The sequence below is a fragment of the Nelumbo lutea genome, chromosome 7 (genome assembly GCF_056320005.1).
Source record: "Nelumbo lutea isolate HS-2025 chromosome 7, American lotus-T2T, whole genome shotgun sequence".
Lineage (NCBI taxonomy): Eukaryota > Viridiplantae > Streptophyta > Magnoliopsida > Proteales > Nelumbonaceae > Nelumbo > Nelumbo lutea.
In genome coordinates, this window is record NC_142690.1 from 54791016 (window position 1) to 54803854 (window position 12839).

Genomic DNA, 12839 nt, shown 5'->3' on the forward strand with positions numbered 1-12839 from the left:
TCAAATTAAATATATTTTAAATCAATTTTTTATTTTTATTAATTTTATTGGTAAATGCAATTCTATTAATATTTTATTCATTTTAATTGTTTCTTAAAGAAACTTAAGTTTAAAAAAATTTATAAATATTAACTTTACATCAATTGAACTAATAAATTTGCATTACTTATATCACTTGCTACTAAGTTTGATAATTCTTATATTTTATAAATGAATTTTAATTAATAAAATTTTATTTAAAATTAATAAAATTTTCTCAAATATCAAGAATATTATGTATATCATATACAAAGTGTAGTATAAAAAATATCATGTTTTATAAATAAGACAAATAATAAAAGTTAATACAAATAAGTTACAATTAAGGATAATAAGGACTAATACAATTTATGGGTATCATAAATTTCATTTTTTTTTCTTTTAAATTCCTAAGTAGATGGGTATCACCAATCAATAAAAATAAGCACTCAGAATGAGAATGAAGTTTAATATAATTTAAAATAATAAAATTAGTGGTGATAAATAATAAAGTAATTTTTTTTCATTTGCCATTAATTCACAAATCCTCTCCTCTCCTCTCCTAATTTTTCCAAGGCAAACGGTAAGGTTATTTTAGTAATTTCGGATATCGAGTACCGACTACCGAAGGAACCAAACTAGTGCACTACCGACCCTGCCACGTTGGCACGTCCTCCACACCCGCCGTTCCCATATCACTGCAGATTTGCAGAGCCATCATCCTTCGCATATAAAACCCATAGAAACTCTGGAAACCGCATTTCATGCTTAAAAGAGACGTTTCGTTTTACAGTTCCTTTCTCGTTCTCTCAAATAATCGCCAGCGAGTGTGGTGGAACCACACACTGTACACAAATTGGCTTCGAATCATAGGACCGGCTTCTGCGGGTAATATTGGATCTTTCTATTGATTTTTTGCCCATCGTTTTCGTTTAGATGCGGAATCTGCTTTGTTTCCCACTTAATGATTGATGATGGTTGTTTGTCTATGCTTCATGGGTCTCCTGTTATTTTTCTGTGTTTTGTTCTGCATCCGTTCTTGTTATCGAATGGCGGTTGTCGAAGGGAACGGGGTTACGGGGCTATATGTTTTCTATGTATGTCTCTTTAGGTTTTGATCTTCGTTTGTCTGCTGTTTCTTTTACGTGTTTTGTTTTCGCTTTTGATTCCGTGGTTTTAATTCTAATCGTCTCTTCTATCTCTATTGTTGTTGATAGTGTTTCGTGCGCTTTCTTTGAATCTTTAATGATATGGGATTTTCACATTATATCACATGGGTAAGGGTACGAATAGATTTTTTATGAGAAAACTTTATATCAGGCAGAAAGTGCTAATTATATTAAGTATCAATAGAGGCTGCTTACATTCATCATCTGTGTACTGAAATACGAAACTCTACTTTGTATTAGTTTACAATATTATATGGATAAATATATATATATATATATATATATATATATTGTTTTTAATGATTTCTCTGTATTGTTGATTTTTTGTATGACATTGTTCTTTGGCTTTGTTGTATTAGCTTCTTTCTGACCCTTTTGTTTTGGGATATGAGCTCTCTGACTCTGACCAATTATCTGATTTGTGTTAAGCTGTAATGTGTTCAGGGAACAGCCCTAGGTCTGAATCTGTGAGATGCCACCCAAAAGAAGTAATGTGCTGCTTGGAAGTGGATTACTAATCCCTTGAAAATTATACATTTATAAAAAGCCTGTGAAAATTAAACAGGGCAGATCATAGGCCTTGCGAGGACTTCTTAAGTTGATAGATTGGTGAATTGTCTTAACGGGTGGACCAAAAAGGCACTAGGTTGACAAAATAAGATAGATGCTCCCTAACCTAACCTTTGGTCCACCACCCAACTCCCTGCCCATGTCTTCTTAGAACTTACAGAGACATAACATGGAAAGAAAAAAAAGTTTAGCCATTGGACTATGCTTGAGTTTAGGATTGGCCAAGTTGTCATCTTTTGGTGATATGTAACAATTTTCTACGCCGAGTGTGGCTAATTTGTTGGATCATTCTTAGGATGAGAGATGGGGTTAAACAAAGTGATTTTATGAGAAAAGCTGGATCTTTACCTTATTCTCTTTCTCATCCTTTTTTGGGGATTGATGTGGGTTTAGGGACCTTTTTTGGGATTGGTGCAATGATAAGATATTGGGCTGACAAGTGTGAGTGCTGGTTCATGTCTGAAATCAAACACTTTATGCAAGAAAATGCCAAAAGTTAGGTTATAATGGGACCAACATTGGGTAATTATCCTGTAGGGTGATTTTGAGATGCAATGTTTCATCTCAAATGGAAGATATTGGTTAATGATAATATTAGTTTATTTGAGAAAAGGACATAACTTTAGCATTGATTTAGCTAGCATATTTTATGGTGCAGGCACAGAAACTAGGCAAGATAACTGCATATGAATGAACTCTAAGGCAATTTTAATTCTCAGGTTGCTGAACTTAAAAGAATTTAAAGATAACTTTATCATGGGTTTGACCGTTGGGGCCTCAGTTGAATCCAATGGTGCCTTACCTGGCCTTTTGCTATGTTTTGAATATGTAAATCACTGTATACTAGGTTGTGGCTACGCCTTTTAGACCTCAAATAGTTTATTCCATGATAATGTTACAATTAAGCTGATAGACTTTTTGAAATATTTATTTCTTTAAGACATTAGATTTTTTTTCCCTTGCTATTAAGTTTTTCTTAAAGTAGTGTCTGGCTTCATTCATGTACATGCCTTGTTATGCATCATTGGCTTTAGGAACTCGTTGTGCTTTGGTTGTGTTTGTCACATTTAAATCACTGGTTTGACTAAACCAAACTATGAAACAGAAGAAACAAGAGAGAATGAGAGAGAGAAGGAATATAAATTGGGTGGTCATTGTAAACACAGTGGCTACGGTATATTTATAATGATGATTGGGGCTAATAATTTGACAGAAAACATGGATTTTGATAGAGCAAAACAGCAGGACCTGCAGGATAGGGCCAACCTCATATAGTTCGGATTAAGGCTGAGTTGAGTATTAATAATGTTGGTTCTAATAAAAATGATAAAATACAGACACGTAAGCTCGTATGTTTGCTTATGTGCATGTATCTACCTTTAGACAACCCATTGATCCATCCATCCATCCAGCTATAGGTGTGTCTTTGTGTATCTGTGTTTGTAAGCCTGTTCATTTATATATGAACTTGTGGAACTTTTGTTTCAAAATTATCCTTTAATTTCTGTTTTTCAAATTCTTTGCTGAAATACAAAAAGACAGAACTATCCATGTTGAATGGATCAAGTATTCATATACGTGTTGTACATGTGCACTAGAATTATGCCTGTATCTTTTGCTTGACTTACTGGTGCATGCATACTTGTGCATTCTTTTTCATCAGTGAATTCTCTGACATATTGCATCCCAGTAGGGTCCAAAAGGTTCACTGAAATAGAAATGTACAATCTTAGAGGTTGAGGTCAATTTATTTGATCTATTCATTGTAAGCATAACATTCTTGTCAAAAAAAGAAAGAAATGTAAGCATAACTTTTATCTATTAATCATTTATTGTTGAATGGTATAGCTACAGCGGTCTTCAACACTTAACTATATATATATTGCAATTTTTGGTGTTTAAGGAACTTGAACCTTGCCGCTCCTTGCTTCTTTAACATGCCAGCTGGGGTTAAATGGGTGATTGGCTCAAGCTGTTTGATAAGTTTGAATTCATTTACAATGTAGATATATCAGTATTTCCAACTTCCAACTGTAAACAATTCTTGCTGCTTTTTGCATGTTTACAGGACAGTATTGCTTTTTTAGCGCTACTTTTACATAATGTGCGTTTCACAAAAGAGAAGAAAAAGAAAATCGTGCATCTGCAGGAACTTACTTTACAAATATGTACATATTTGGCATTGTTATTTAAATTTACTGCCTTTTCCTTCTCCTTGATAAGTATGACTTGCTTTTTAAATCTACTTTACATTTATGTAAACCCTTGATAAGAAAGGGTGTTAAGTTGTTAGCAACTGATAATTGCTTTTATTACTTCCTTTTTAGACAAATAAATGGAAATATGCATTGAAAAATTAAAAGTTTTGGACAATTCATGCTCATTGCAAAATAATGTTGGATCTTAAAGTTATTCTTTTTTAGTCAAAAGCTTGTTAACTATTGTAGAAAGTGCAACACATGGATAGGAGAAAACAAATTATTAAAGTAATATGCATCACTTATTATGTATGCATTATGCAATAATATTTTAGTTGTCCCAATGGGACCATGGACCTAAGGTTTTGAAGGAGAGATCGTCTCATAGAGGACAACGATCTAATCTAATATATTTTTATTGTGTTGGGTTTAAAGGAGAGGTCCATTTAATGAGGCTTTTGGTCGGTATCCAGAAAGTTGTTGCTACTCTCATATTTTTTATCATGAATGTAATTTGATGATAAACAATTGATTTTACTTGAGGATCCTTCAGGAGTTATTGGTGCTTCTAAAAACCATGTGGAAGATGTATTTAGGGTGTATTTTGGACCTATAGGCACTGGAGATTCCATACAATCTGAACTTTTATGTATTTACTTCAGTGGGTGAGGTTGAGTATTTTCCTGGGTTACAACAAATTAGAAGCTTAGGGGGATTCACAAGGGGTGAGTTGATGCAGATACTGACCATTGGTCCCTATGATATCTTCTCAGGGAGGCTAGATCTGCAACAAGAATGGACACCTCATTCAATTGGCCCAAAGATCAGATGGCATCCTTACTGAACTTTTGAAATTGTTTTCTTTTTTTTTTGCTGTTTTTAATAATTTGTTAATGTACTATTATGTTCTTGCTAATAGAAAGACAAAGGCAGACAATTGATTTTATCACAGTGTGCTCTTTCCTGAGCTTGGTTGTATCTGGCATTGTTTATGACGATTTGCTTCTTTAACTACCAATAAAGCATTTTTTCATTTTCATGCAATTTTTACAATATTCATACTTCTATACATTTCCATATTATTTTTACAATTGCACCATGCTCTGTGCTTTGAATTAACTACCGCTTCACTACAGTTGGGTTGGGTGTCTGAAGCAGGTAGTGTTAGATCTATGTGACGCTGAAATCTCAGGATACGGAAGCTTGTCAAAGATTAGTCCACCTGCAAGATACAGGTAAATGGGCATATCGTACATTGAACAATAAAATATATGATCCCCTATCAAGAAAGCAACGTATATTTAATGACTGAAATGCATTCCATTATCGGTATTAGTATTCAGGAAAGCTGCATTGACTAACATAGATCTTGCATATTCAAACACACAAAACAAATATACATACATAATTACATACATCAATTAATATATATACAATAAACTAAACAATTATGTATATGGTTGAAGGAACATGGGATGATAACATATTCTGGACATGAATATTGGATGTCTATACGGTTCTTGAAAACTTGCAACTGTACAAGTTGGGTGTTTGGCTTTGGTGTGTCCAACACACATCCCCTACTAATTCCCATGGCATATCATATTGGCATGGACGCTCTTAGGGTAAACGAAAGCACATCACACCATGGTACTTTTTGTCACATTATGATACCTGGATGAAGGCATATCTGTGTTCGTTGTTTTATTTTCCCTTTTTCCTTTTATCATTATTTTTTCTTTTTTTTTTGGGGGGGGGGGGTGGGGGCAGGGGCAGTTTGGTTTCTGATGGATTGGAGTGCAGCTGCTCTGTTTGCCTTCCAAAACATAATACTGCATCCTAGGCACCTTTATATGTCCTAGCTGTCATTGTCATTATTGAATTTGATAGATTCTTCACAAGGACATCCATGGAATTTCATAAAGAGGAGAACAGTGTTTCTGGAATTGTTCCCGAGTACGGTGCAATCTTCATGTCCAACCGTGCTACAAAGAAAGAATGTTTTAAGCAGAAGCTTTTTGGACTTCCTTTTAATCGAGCTGACTTTGTGAAGCAAGTTAAGGCTGGAATGTTATTATTTCTCTTTGAATATGAGAAGAGGAAACTGTATGGGGTGTTTGAGGCTTGTTCAGATGGTGCTATAAACATTGCTCCACATGCATTCCGTTCATCAGGAAAGCAATTCTCTGCTCAGGTACGTAGGTGTTTTATTGTTTTTCCTCATTTTTTTTTATTTCTTCCTTCTTGAAATGCATTGGGAATCTTCTATCATATGATGGCAATTCAATATTTCAATGGATTTGGCCTTTTTCTGCATGCTATTCTTGTGCAGATTCATTTCACTACTATCTGGAAATGTAACCCACTGTCAGAACATGAGTTCCGTGATGCCATCAAAGATAACTACTATGAAGCATACAAGTTTAACTTTGGTCTTTCTCAAGATCAGGTTTACTCATGCCCTGTCAAATTGTAGAATCTTATATTGATGGAGTAGCACAGATGAAATTGAGTTATTTATTTATTTATTTTTGTTTTAAATATGTAGGTTCACAAGCTTTTGTGGTTATTCAATACCAAAAAAATTGAAGTCCAACGGCCTCGGATTCTCTCCATAGGAAGTAAGGTCAACAAGTCTGGTTTGGGTAGAGTAACAGTAACTGAGAATGGCAGATTTGTAACAACTGGTAGTGTAGAAAATGAACTTAACACAGTTGGAGGTATTGAGCCTGTGAACTCGACAAGGTATCCTGATTTACATGGACCTAACCTTCTTTCTGGTTGTTTTAACAAACATATTGTAGACAGAAACAATTCTATAGTTCAAACTCAACATTTGTCTACATTACCCAGTTCAATGGAACAACATTCAACATCTCACGGGGATGCAGTCCAACCTGTCTGCACTAATTATCCTTGTAATCCAGAAGCTCCTCCCATTAGTCTCTTCCCTTTATCCAGAAAAAAGATTAGATCCTATGAAGATAACCTAAATGCCACAATAGATTCTGAAGGCTACATTCCATTACCTCTTTCTCCTTGTCATTATGAGCACACCAGTGTTGCTGAGTATATCAAAACCTGTCCTGTGACGTTAAGTGGCCTTGAGCAATACAGAGGCTTATCCTCCTATGAGCCCTCTGTAACTACCATGGGTTTGTCAAGGGAGAATATGAACACTCCATCCTTTGAATTAAATTCAGACAAGGATCTAACTCCAACCTATGTAAGAGACTGCAGTTATCATTCAACCCGAGAAGCTTCAACCGCCCCCATTCCATTGCCTAATGATTGCCAGCCACGTTTTCTAGAAAAAACTGCTCTGCAATCTCAAACAACGGACTTTTTTGCAGATATCTATGATAATCATTACCATGCTTCTATCCAGTCCGACACCCAGAATAAGAGAGCCAGTGTATTTTCCCGCCTGTCTGTTGAGAATACATCAGTTAATGAACTTATGGAAACATTGCACAAGAATCGGAAATGCTGGAGGAAAAATGCAAGAAAAATTAAACAAGTTATCAGACAGCATGATGATGAAAACAAGGAAATAATAACAAAGATGAAGAGAATTGATGCTGTTCAACTTGATGAACAGACTGGGGGTGATGACAAAATTTATGTAGAGATTCCCCTTGTGAATTTCAAACGTCGTAGTGAAATGCGGAAGACACTTGATGAAACTCAGGCCAAGTGTGTTGATTGTGCAGAGAGCATGGATGTTCCAGTTAAGCAGCATAAGAGGAGAAAACTAGTGAGGCCATCCTTCAGTAATGTATCTCCTTGTAAAAATGGCATCATCAGCAACCGCTGCTCTGGTAACAGGGGTGAAGAAAATGCTGGAAGTGGTGAGTCGACTTTCAAAAGTGAAGGCGATGGCGACAAAAATTTGCTTCAGAAAGTTGGGGTGCCAAATGTTATCCCTCCAGCATGTGCCAGTGGAAAAATCGAAGATGATTCAACCAATGAGTATTGCCAAGCTAAGGGGTCATCGCAAGAGCATTTTAGTCCTGAGTACCTTCTTAGCTCTGCCCAACTGTCACTGAAAAAAATCTGCAATATGCCGGGTTGTAGTAAAGGTGAAGACAATGGAAAGTGGTCATCCCAAGATTTTGGTATTTAAGTAGTTTGCCCAGTTGGATCTCAGGGCAATCTTGGCAAAATGGAAGGTACATGTAATAGGGATTCCAGTATACAACAAACATCACAAATGCCTCTTGGTTCATGCTGAGCAAGGCTGGATTAGTAACCACGTTTTCTTTTCTTGTTTTATTCTCTTCTCTTTTGGAGAGAAATTATTCAGTCTTGGTTCTCATACTAGGGAATTATTGTTGCCATCTTTGATGAGCTGATTAACTGTTCAAGGACATGTACAGGCTTCTCTTTTATTTTATCTTGTTTTCAAGATCAATGGCTGTAATATTGCTTTTGGATTGCAACTGTGTAACATGATTCCTAGAATATGTAATTGACAGAGCTTTACCACGCTTATATTTGATGGTCGAATCTCATATTCAGTGGGTCTTTTGGATTGTCAAAGAACAGATCTGCATCCTAGGATTTAATCTCCTATATACCGGTCTTGGCATTAGATCATATCAGCATACTAAAACTAATTGCTCATTAAAGTTTCTTGGGGTTTATCCTGCAACACCAAAACAGTTCTCTTTAAACCTTGCACAGGGAACTAGTTGTTGAGTCCGCGTTCGGAACGCATGAACCCACCAATGAGAGACAACCACGTCAAGCTAACGTTAACGGGTCTTTGGCCACTAACTGTAGTATGTTGTGTGTAGTGTATGGTTGAGGTTGAACTGATTGCAAAATGACAAAAAGCTGATTAAAACTTCTCTGTTCAATTTCTCCTCCACTCACAGAACGCATGAACCCATCAATGAGAAACGACCACATCGTCTTCGTCTGGGCGAAACCTTTGGCCATTAACTGCAGTGTGCAGTTGAATCGGATTGCAAAATGACAAAAAGCTGATTAAAACTTCTCTCTATTTGAATCCTCCCTCTCATTTTCTATTTCCCCTCCATCGAACCCTACCCATTCGGAAGCCATCGGTAGCGACAGCTCTGGCGGTACATTCTTGGCATCCTCCTCTTCCTCTTCTTCTTCTTCACAAACTGCTCCTTTTGTGTAAAATGTTGATTTGTTTCTTATTTAATGCGACACGTTTGCAACTCGATCAACCCTTTGTTTTGTTTGAACTTGATATTCGAGTTTATGAGAAAAGAAATTAGCAAAAGTCTTGCTGGTGGCTTCTACTTCCTGTTTGTTGTGCTGGTAGGTCTCCTGGATGTGTTGGTGTGGCCTTTAACAATACATTGGCGCAGGTGCCAGAACGGATTACGTTCGTCTGTCTCCGACACCCTCTTTGCCACCTCCTAAAGCTGCAAGCGAGGCCCGTCTTCTAAATTCTAATAGCTAGCTAGATAGGAATTCCGAATTCCTCCCTTTTGGGTGGTCAAATAAGAAGCTTTTAATTTGCCTCCTTGTAGGACATACTTACATTGATCATCATTTGCAAGAGCCTTGACCATGATGAGGGCAATATTGGTGCTATGTGCGGTAGCAGTTCTGGTATGCTCCTTCCTCAAGAAAGAGGCAAACGCCACACTCATCGTCTACCAGGCCATTCGCATGGGTGGAAAAAGAGTGGCAAGTGCCATGAAAAGTAGGGATGAGCATAGTTCGGTTGAAACCGAATAACTGAATCGAAATTTCGGTTTTGGTTTTATCGGATTGATTATTTTGGGTTAAATGGTTCAGTTCGGTTTTAGTATAATCGGGTTTCGTTTCGGTTTTGGTTCTGATATTTAGAGGTTCGGTTAATCGAAATAACCGAACTAGTAAGTTGTAATTATATACGCCATTAGACCATAACATGACAAAACCCTCCAGTCTACGCCTTCGGCCTTCCCAAAACACAAAACACTCCAATCTCTATCTCCCTTCGGCCTTCCCAATTCCCTTTGCGGTTTTGCCCACTCGCCACTGCGTCTTCTACTCTTTAGTCTTCACTTCTTCAGAGTTCATCTTCTCTACTCTTCTCTTCGTTTCTAAGTCTATGACTTAGTGACTTCTGAGTCTCTTCGTCTTCTCTTCTCTACGGAGTTAGGTCTGGCACCAGCGGCAGCCGCACCACTCAGTCATTCTCACAGTGTCACTCACCAGCGGCAGCGGCAAGTGATACTCTGGCAACTAGCAAGGCAGCAACGGTGACCGGTTCAGACTTCAGAGCGTAAAGTTGAAGACAAGATTAGGGAACTTCTTAAGCCTGTGTTCGTATCATAGTGGAGTTGGAAAGTTCAATTACTCAGTTCAGAGTAGGATTTAGGAATTGGGTGGCCAACAATTTCTGTTTCTACCCATTTTTTGTATATTTAACAAAGGGCTGAAATGGAATGAAATTACCTCATTTTTTGCACAACTATTGGTATATTTCAGCTATGGGAGAACCAGAGAACTGGAGATAGAAAGCTTAGAATGCTTTTATCTTAAAAAAAGAAAATCATTGAATGGAAGTGCAAGAAAAGCTTAGGAGATCCAAAAACTTGGTGCAGGAAAAGTTACAGTCCATGAATGGCAAAAATTCGGTTCTAACTGAATCAATCGAAATAACCGAAAAAAAAATTGGTTCAATTTCATCGGTTTAGGTGAAGTTCGGTTTCGGTTTGGTTTTTCAATGTAGTAGATCGGTTTTATAAAATTCGGTTTGTTCGGTTTGGTCGGTTTGGTTTTTAACCAAACAAATCGAATGCACAGCCCTAATGAAAAGTGTTTGTATTCAGTCGAACTGAGAAGAAAGAAGAGAGAGAGAGAGAGAGAGAGAGATGAGGGAAGGAGGAAGAAGAATAGTGTCGAACTAAGTAGTCCTAAAGTACTACTGAGTCGAACATTCGATTTGAATTAATAAACAGGCATACAAAGACAGAAATGCCCCTATTTAAGAGACATACAAAAACTAAATTACCCCTGTTTAGTCGACTCCAACACTCCCCCTCAAGCTGGAGAGTATATATCATATAATACCAGTTCATTACATATATAGTTTACTCTTCCCGAACTTAACCCTTTTGTGAACAGATCTACCCATTAATCACTAATTCTCACATGCTCTGTTCTTATCACACCATTGATGACCTTTTCCCTTACAAAATGGCAATCTACCTCTATGTGTTTAGTTCTCTCGTGAAACACTACATTGAATGATACGTGAATTACAGCCTAACTGTCAAAGTATAGTTTCATGGGTTTGCTTATTGAGAACTCGATTTCTTGCAATAGATTCTTCAACCACACTAGTTCACATGCAGTGTGTGCCATATCCCTGTATTCTGCTTTTGCACTGCTTCTTGCTCTTCCATGTCACAAGGTTTCCTCAAATAAAGGTACAATAACCTGTAGTAGATATTCTATTTAATACAAAGACAACCCAGTTTGCATCAGTGTATCCAACTATTTCAAGATCACCTCCTGGTTTGTATAATAATCCACGACCTGGAGCTCCCTTCAAATACTGCACAATCCTAAGAACTGCATCCCAGTGAGGTACTCGAGGACTCTGCATAAACTGGTTTACCACACTAATAGCAAATGGGATATCAGGCCTAGTAATAATTAGATAATTCAGTTTTTCCACTAGCCTTCTATACTTTCCAAGATTATCAAACAATTCACCTATGTCACTTCCCAACTTCACATTCAAATCCATAGGGAGTTTTAGTTGGTTTAGCACCTACTAACCTTGTTTCCATTCAAGCAGTCTGTCTCTTCATCTTCCAGTTGTGTCCATCTGTTGTTCGGCTTCCAGCATGTAAAAGTCTGTATATTTTTTTTTATCTTCTAGCATGTAGAAGGTTTTGTTTCGAGGGTGACAGGTTCTCAGAAATTATCATCTGATGTCCATCTGTTGCTCGGCTCCCCTGATGTTTGACTGAAACTTTCAGAAGTTATCATCTGATGTTCATTTGCTGTTCGGCTGCCCTGGTGTTCGACTGAAATAACCTTCTTTTTTTTACTTTGTTCTCATTGACAGTTCGGTTGCCCTAATGTTTGACTGAAGTAACCATTTTTCTTACTTTGTTCTCATTGACTATTCGGTTGCCCTGATTTTGGACCTATTACAGGTCTACCGATTAGATGTGTGGTGAACTTCACCTCTTTCTTTCCTTTCTATTGTGGGGTTGTTTGATCCCTGTGCAACCGTAGGTCATAAGGACCTGTTTATGTGTTGCAACAACAGTTTTGTTTTTGGAACCCTGTGAAACCGTAGGTCATAAGGACCTTGTTTGTGTGCTGCAACAGCAGTTTTTTGGTGGACTGAAGGTCTAGAAGTGGTTGGTACCTTCTGTAATAACTCTTTGAGGCTATGTTACTTTTTTTGGGTGTTGTTTTTTAAATCTGAAATCATGAGTGGTGAAAATTCTGCTACATCTGGAGTTTCCTCAATGCTGAATGGAATGAGTGGGGGTGTAGACCTATCATTTCCCATGGTTGTTGTCCCTCTTGATAGTTTAAATTACTTAGAGTGGTCAAGAGGGATGAAGTTGTACATCACTACAAGGGGGAAGATAGGTTATATTAATGGGAGAATTAAAGAACCACACTCTAGGAGTGCTGTATATGATAGATGGAATCAGGAAAACAGCATGGTTATGTCTTGGCTCTTAGTCTCTATGCAACCTCAAATAAGGAAGAATTTCATGTGGGATGCAACGGCAAATGAGATCTGAGAATAAGCCAAATCTACATATTCAGAACTATGACACTATGCAAAGATTTATCAACTACAAGCAGAGTCGTCTACTTGTAAACAGGGGGAGAGGTGTCTATCGGTATATTACTCTGACTTGACTTCTGTCTGGAAGGA

At 37.2% G+C, this 12839-nt stretch overlaps 1 protein-coding gene across 7 annotated transcripts; it reads left to right on the forward strand.

Moving 5' to 3' along the window:
- The first annotated feature begins 742 nt into the window (after nt 1-742).
- On the forward strand, nt 743-8464 carry LOC148846453 (DCD (Development and Cell Death) domain protein). 7 transcript variants are annotated; one of them, XM_088952972.1, is made up of 5 exons: nt 743-906; nt 5114-5190; nt 5846-6149; nt 6288-6404; nt 6504-8464. In XM_088952972.1, exons 3-5 carry the CDS (start codon nt 5865-5867, stop codon nt 8079-8081), a joined length of 1980 nt encoding a protein of 659 aa, XP_088809098.1. In that variant the 5' UTR covers nt 743-906; nt 5114-5190; nt 5846-5864; the 3' UTR covers nt 8082-8464. The 7 variants fall into 7 exon arrangements, with proteins under 7 accessions (XP_088809098.1, XP_088809105.1, XP_088809103.1 ...); XM_088952979.1 differs by having other exon boundaries at nt 756-906; nt 5092-5190; nt 5726-6149; XM_088952977.1 differs by having other exon boundaries at nt 756-906; nt 5092-5190.
- The last annotated feature ends 4375 nt before the right edge of the window (nt 8465-12839 follow it).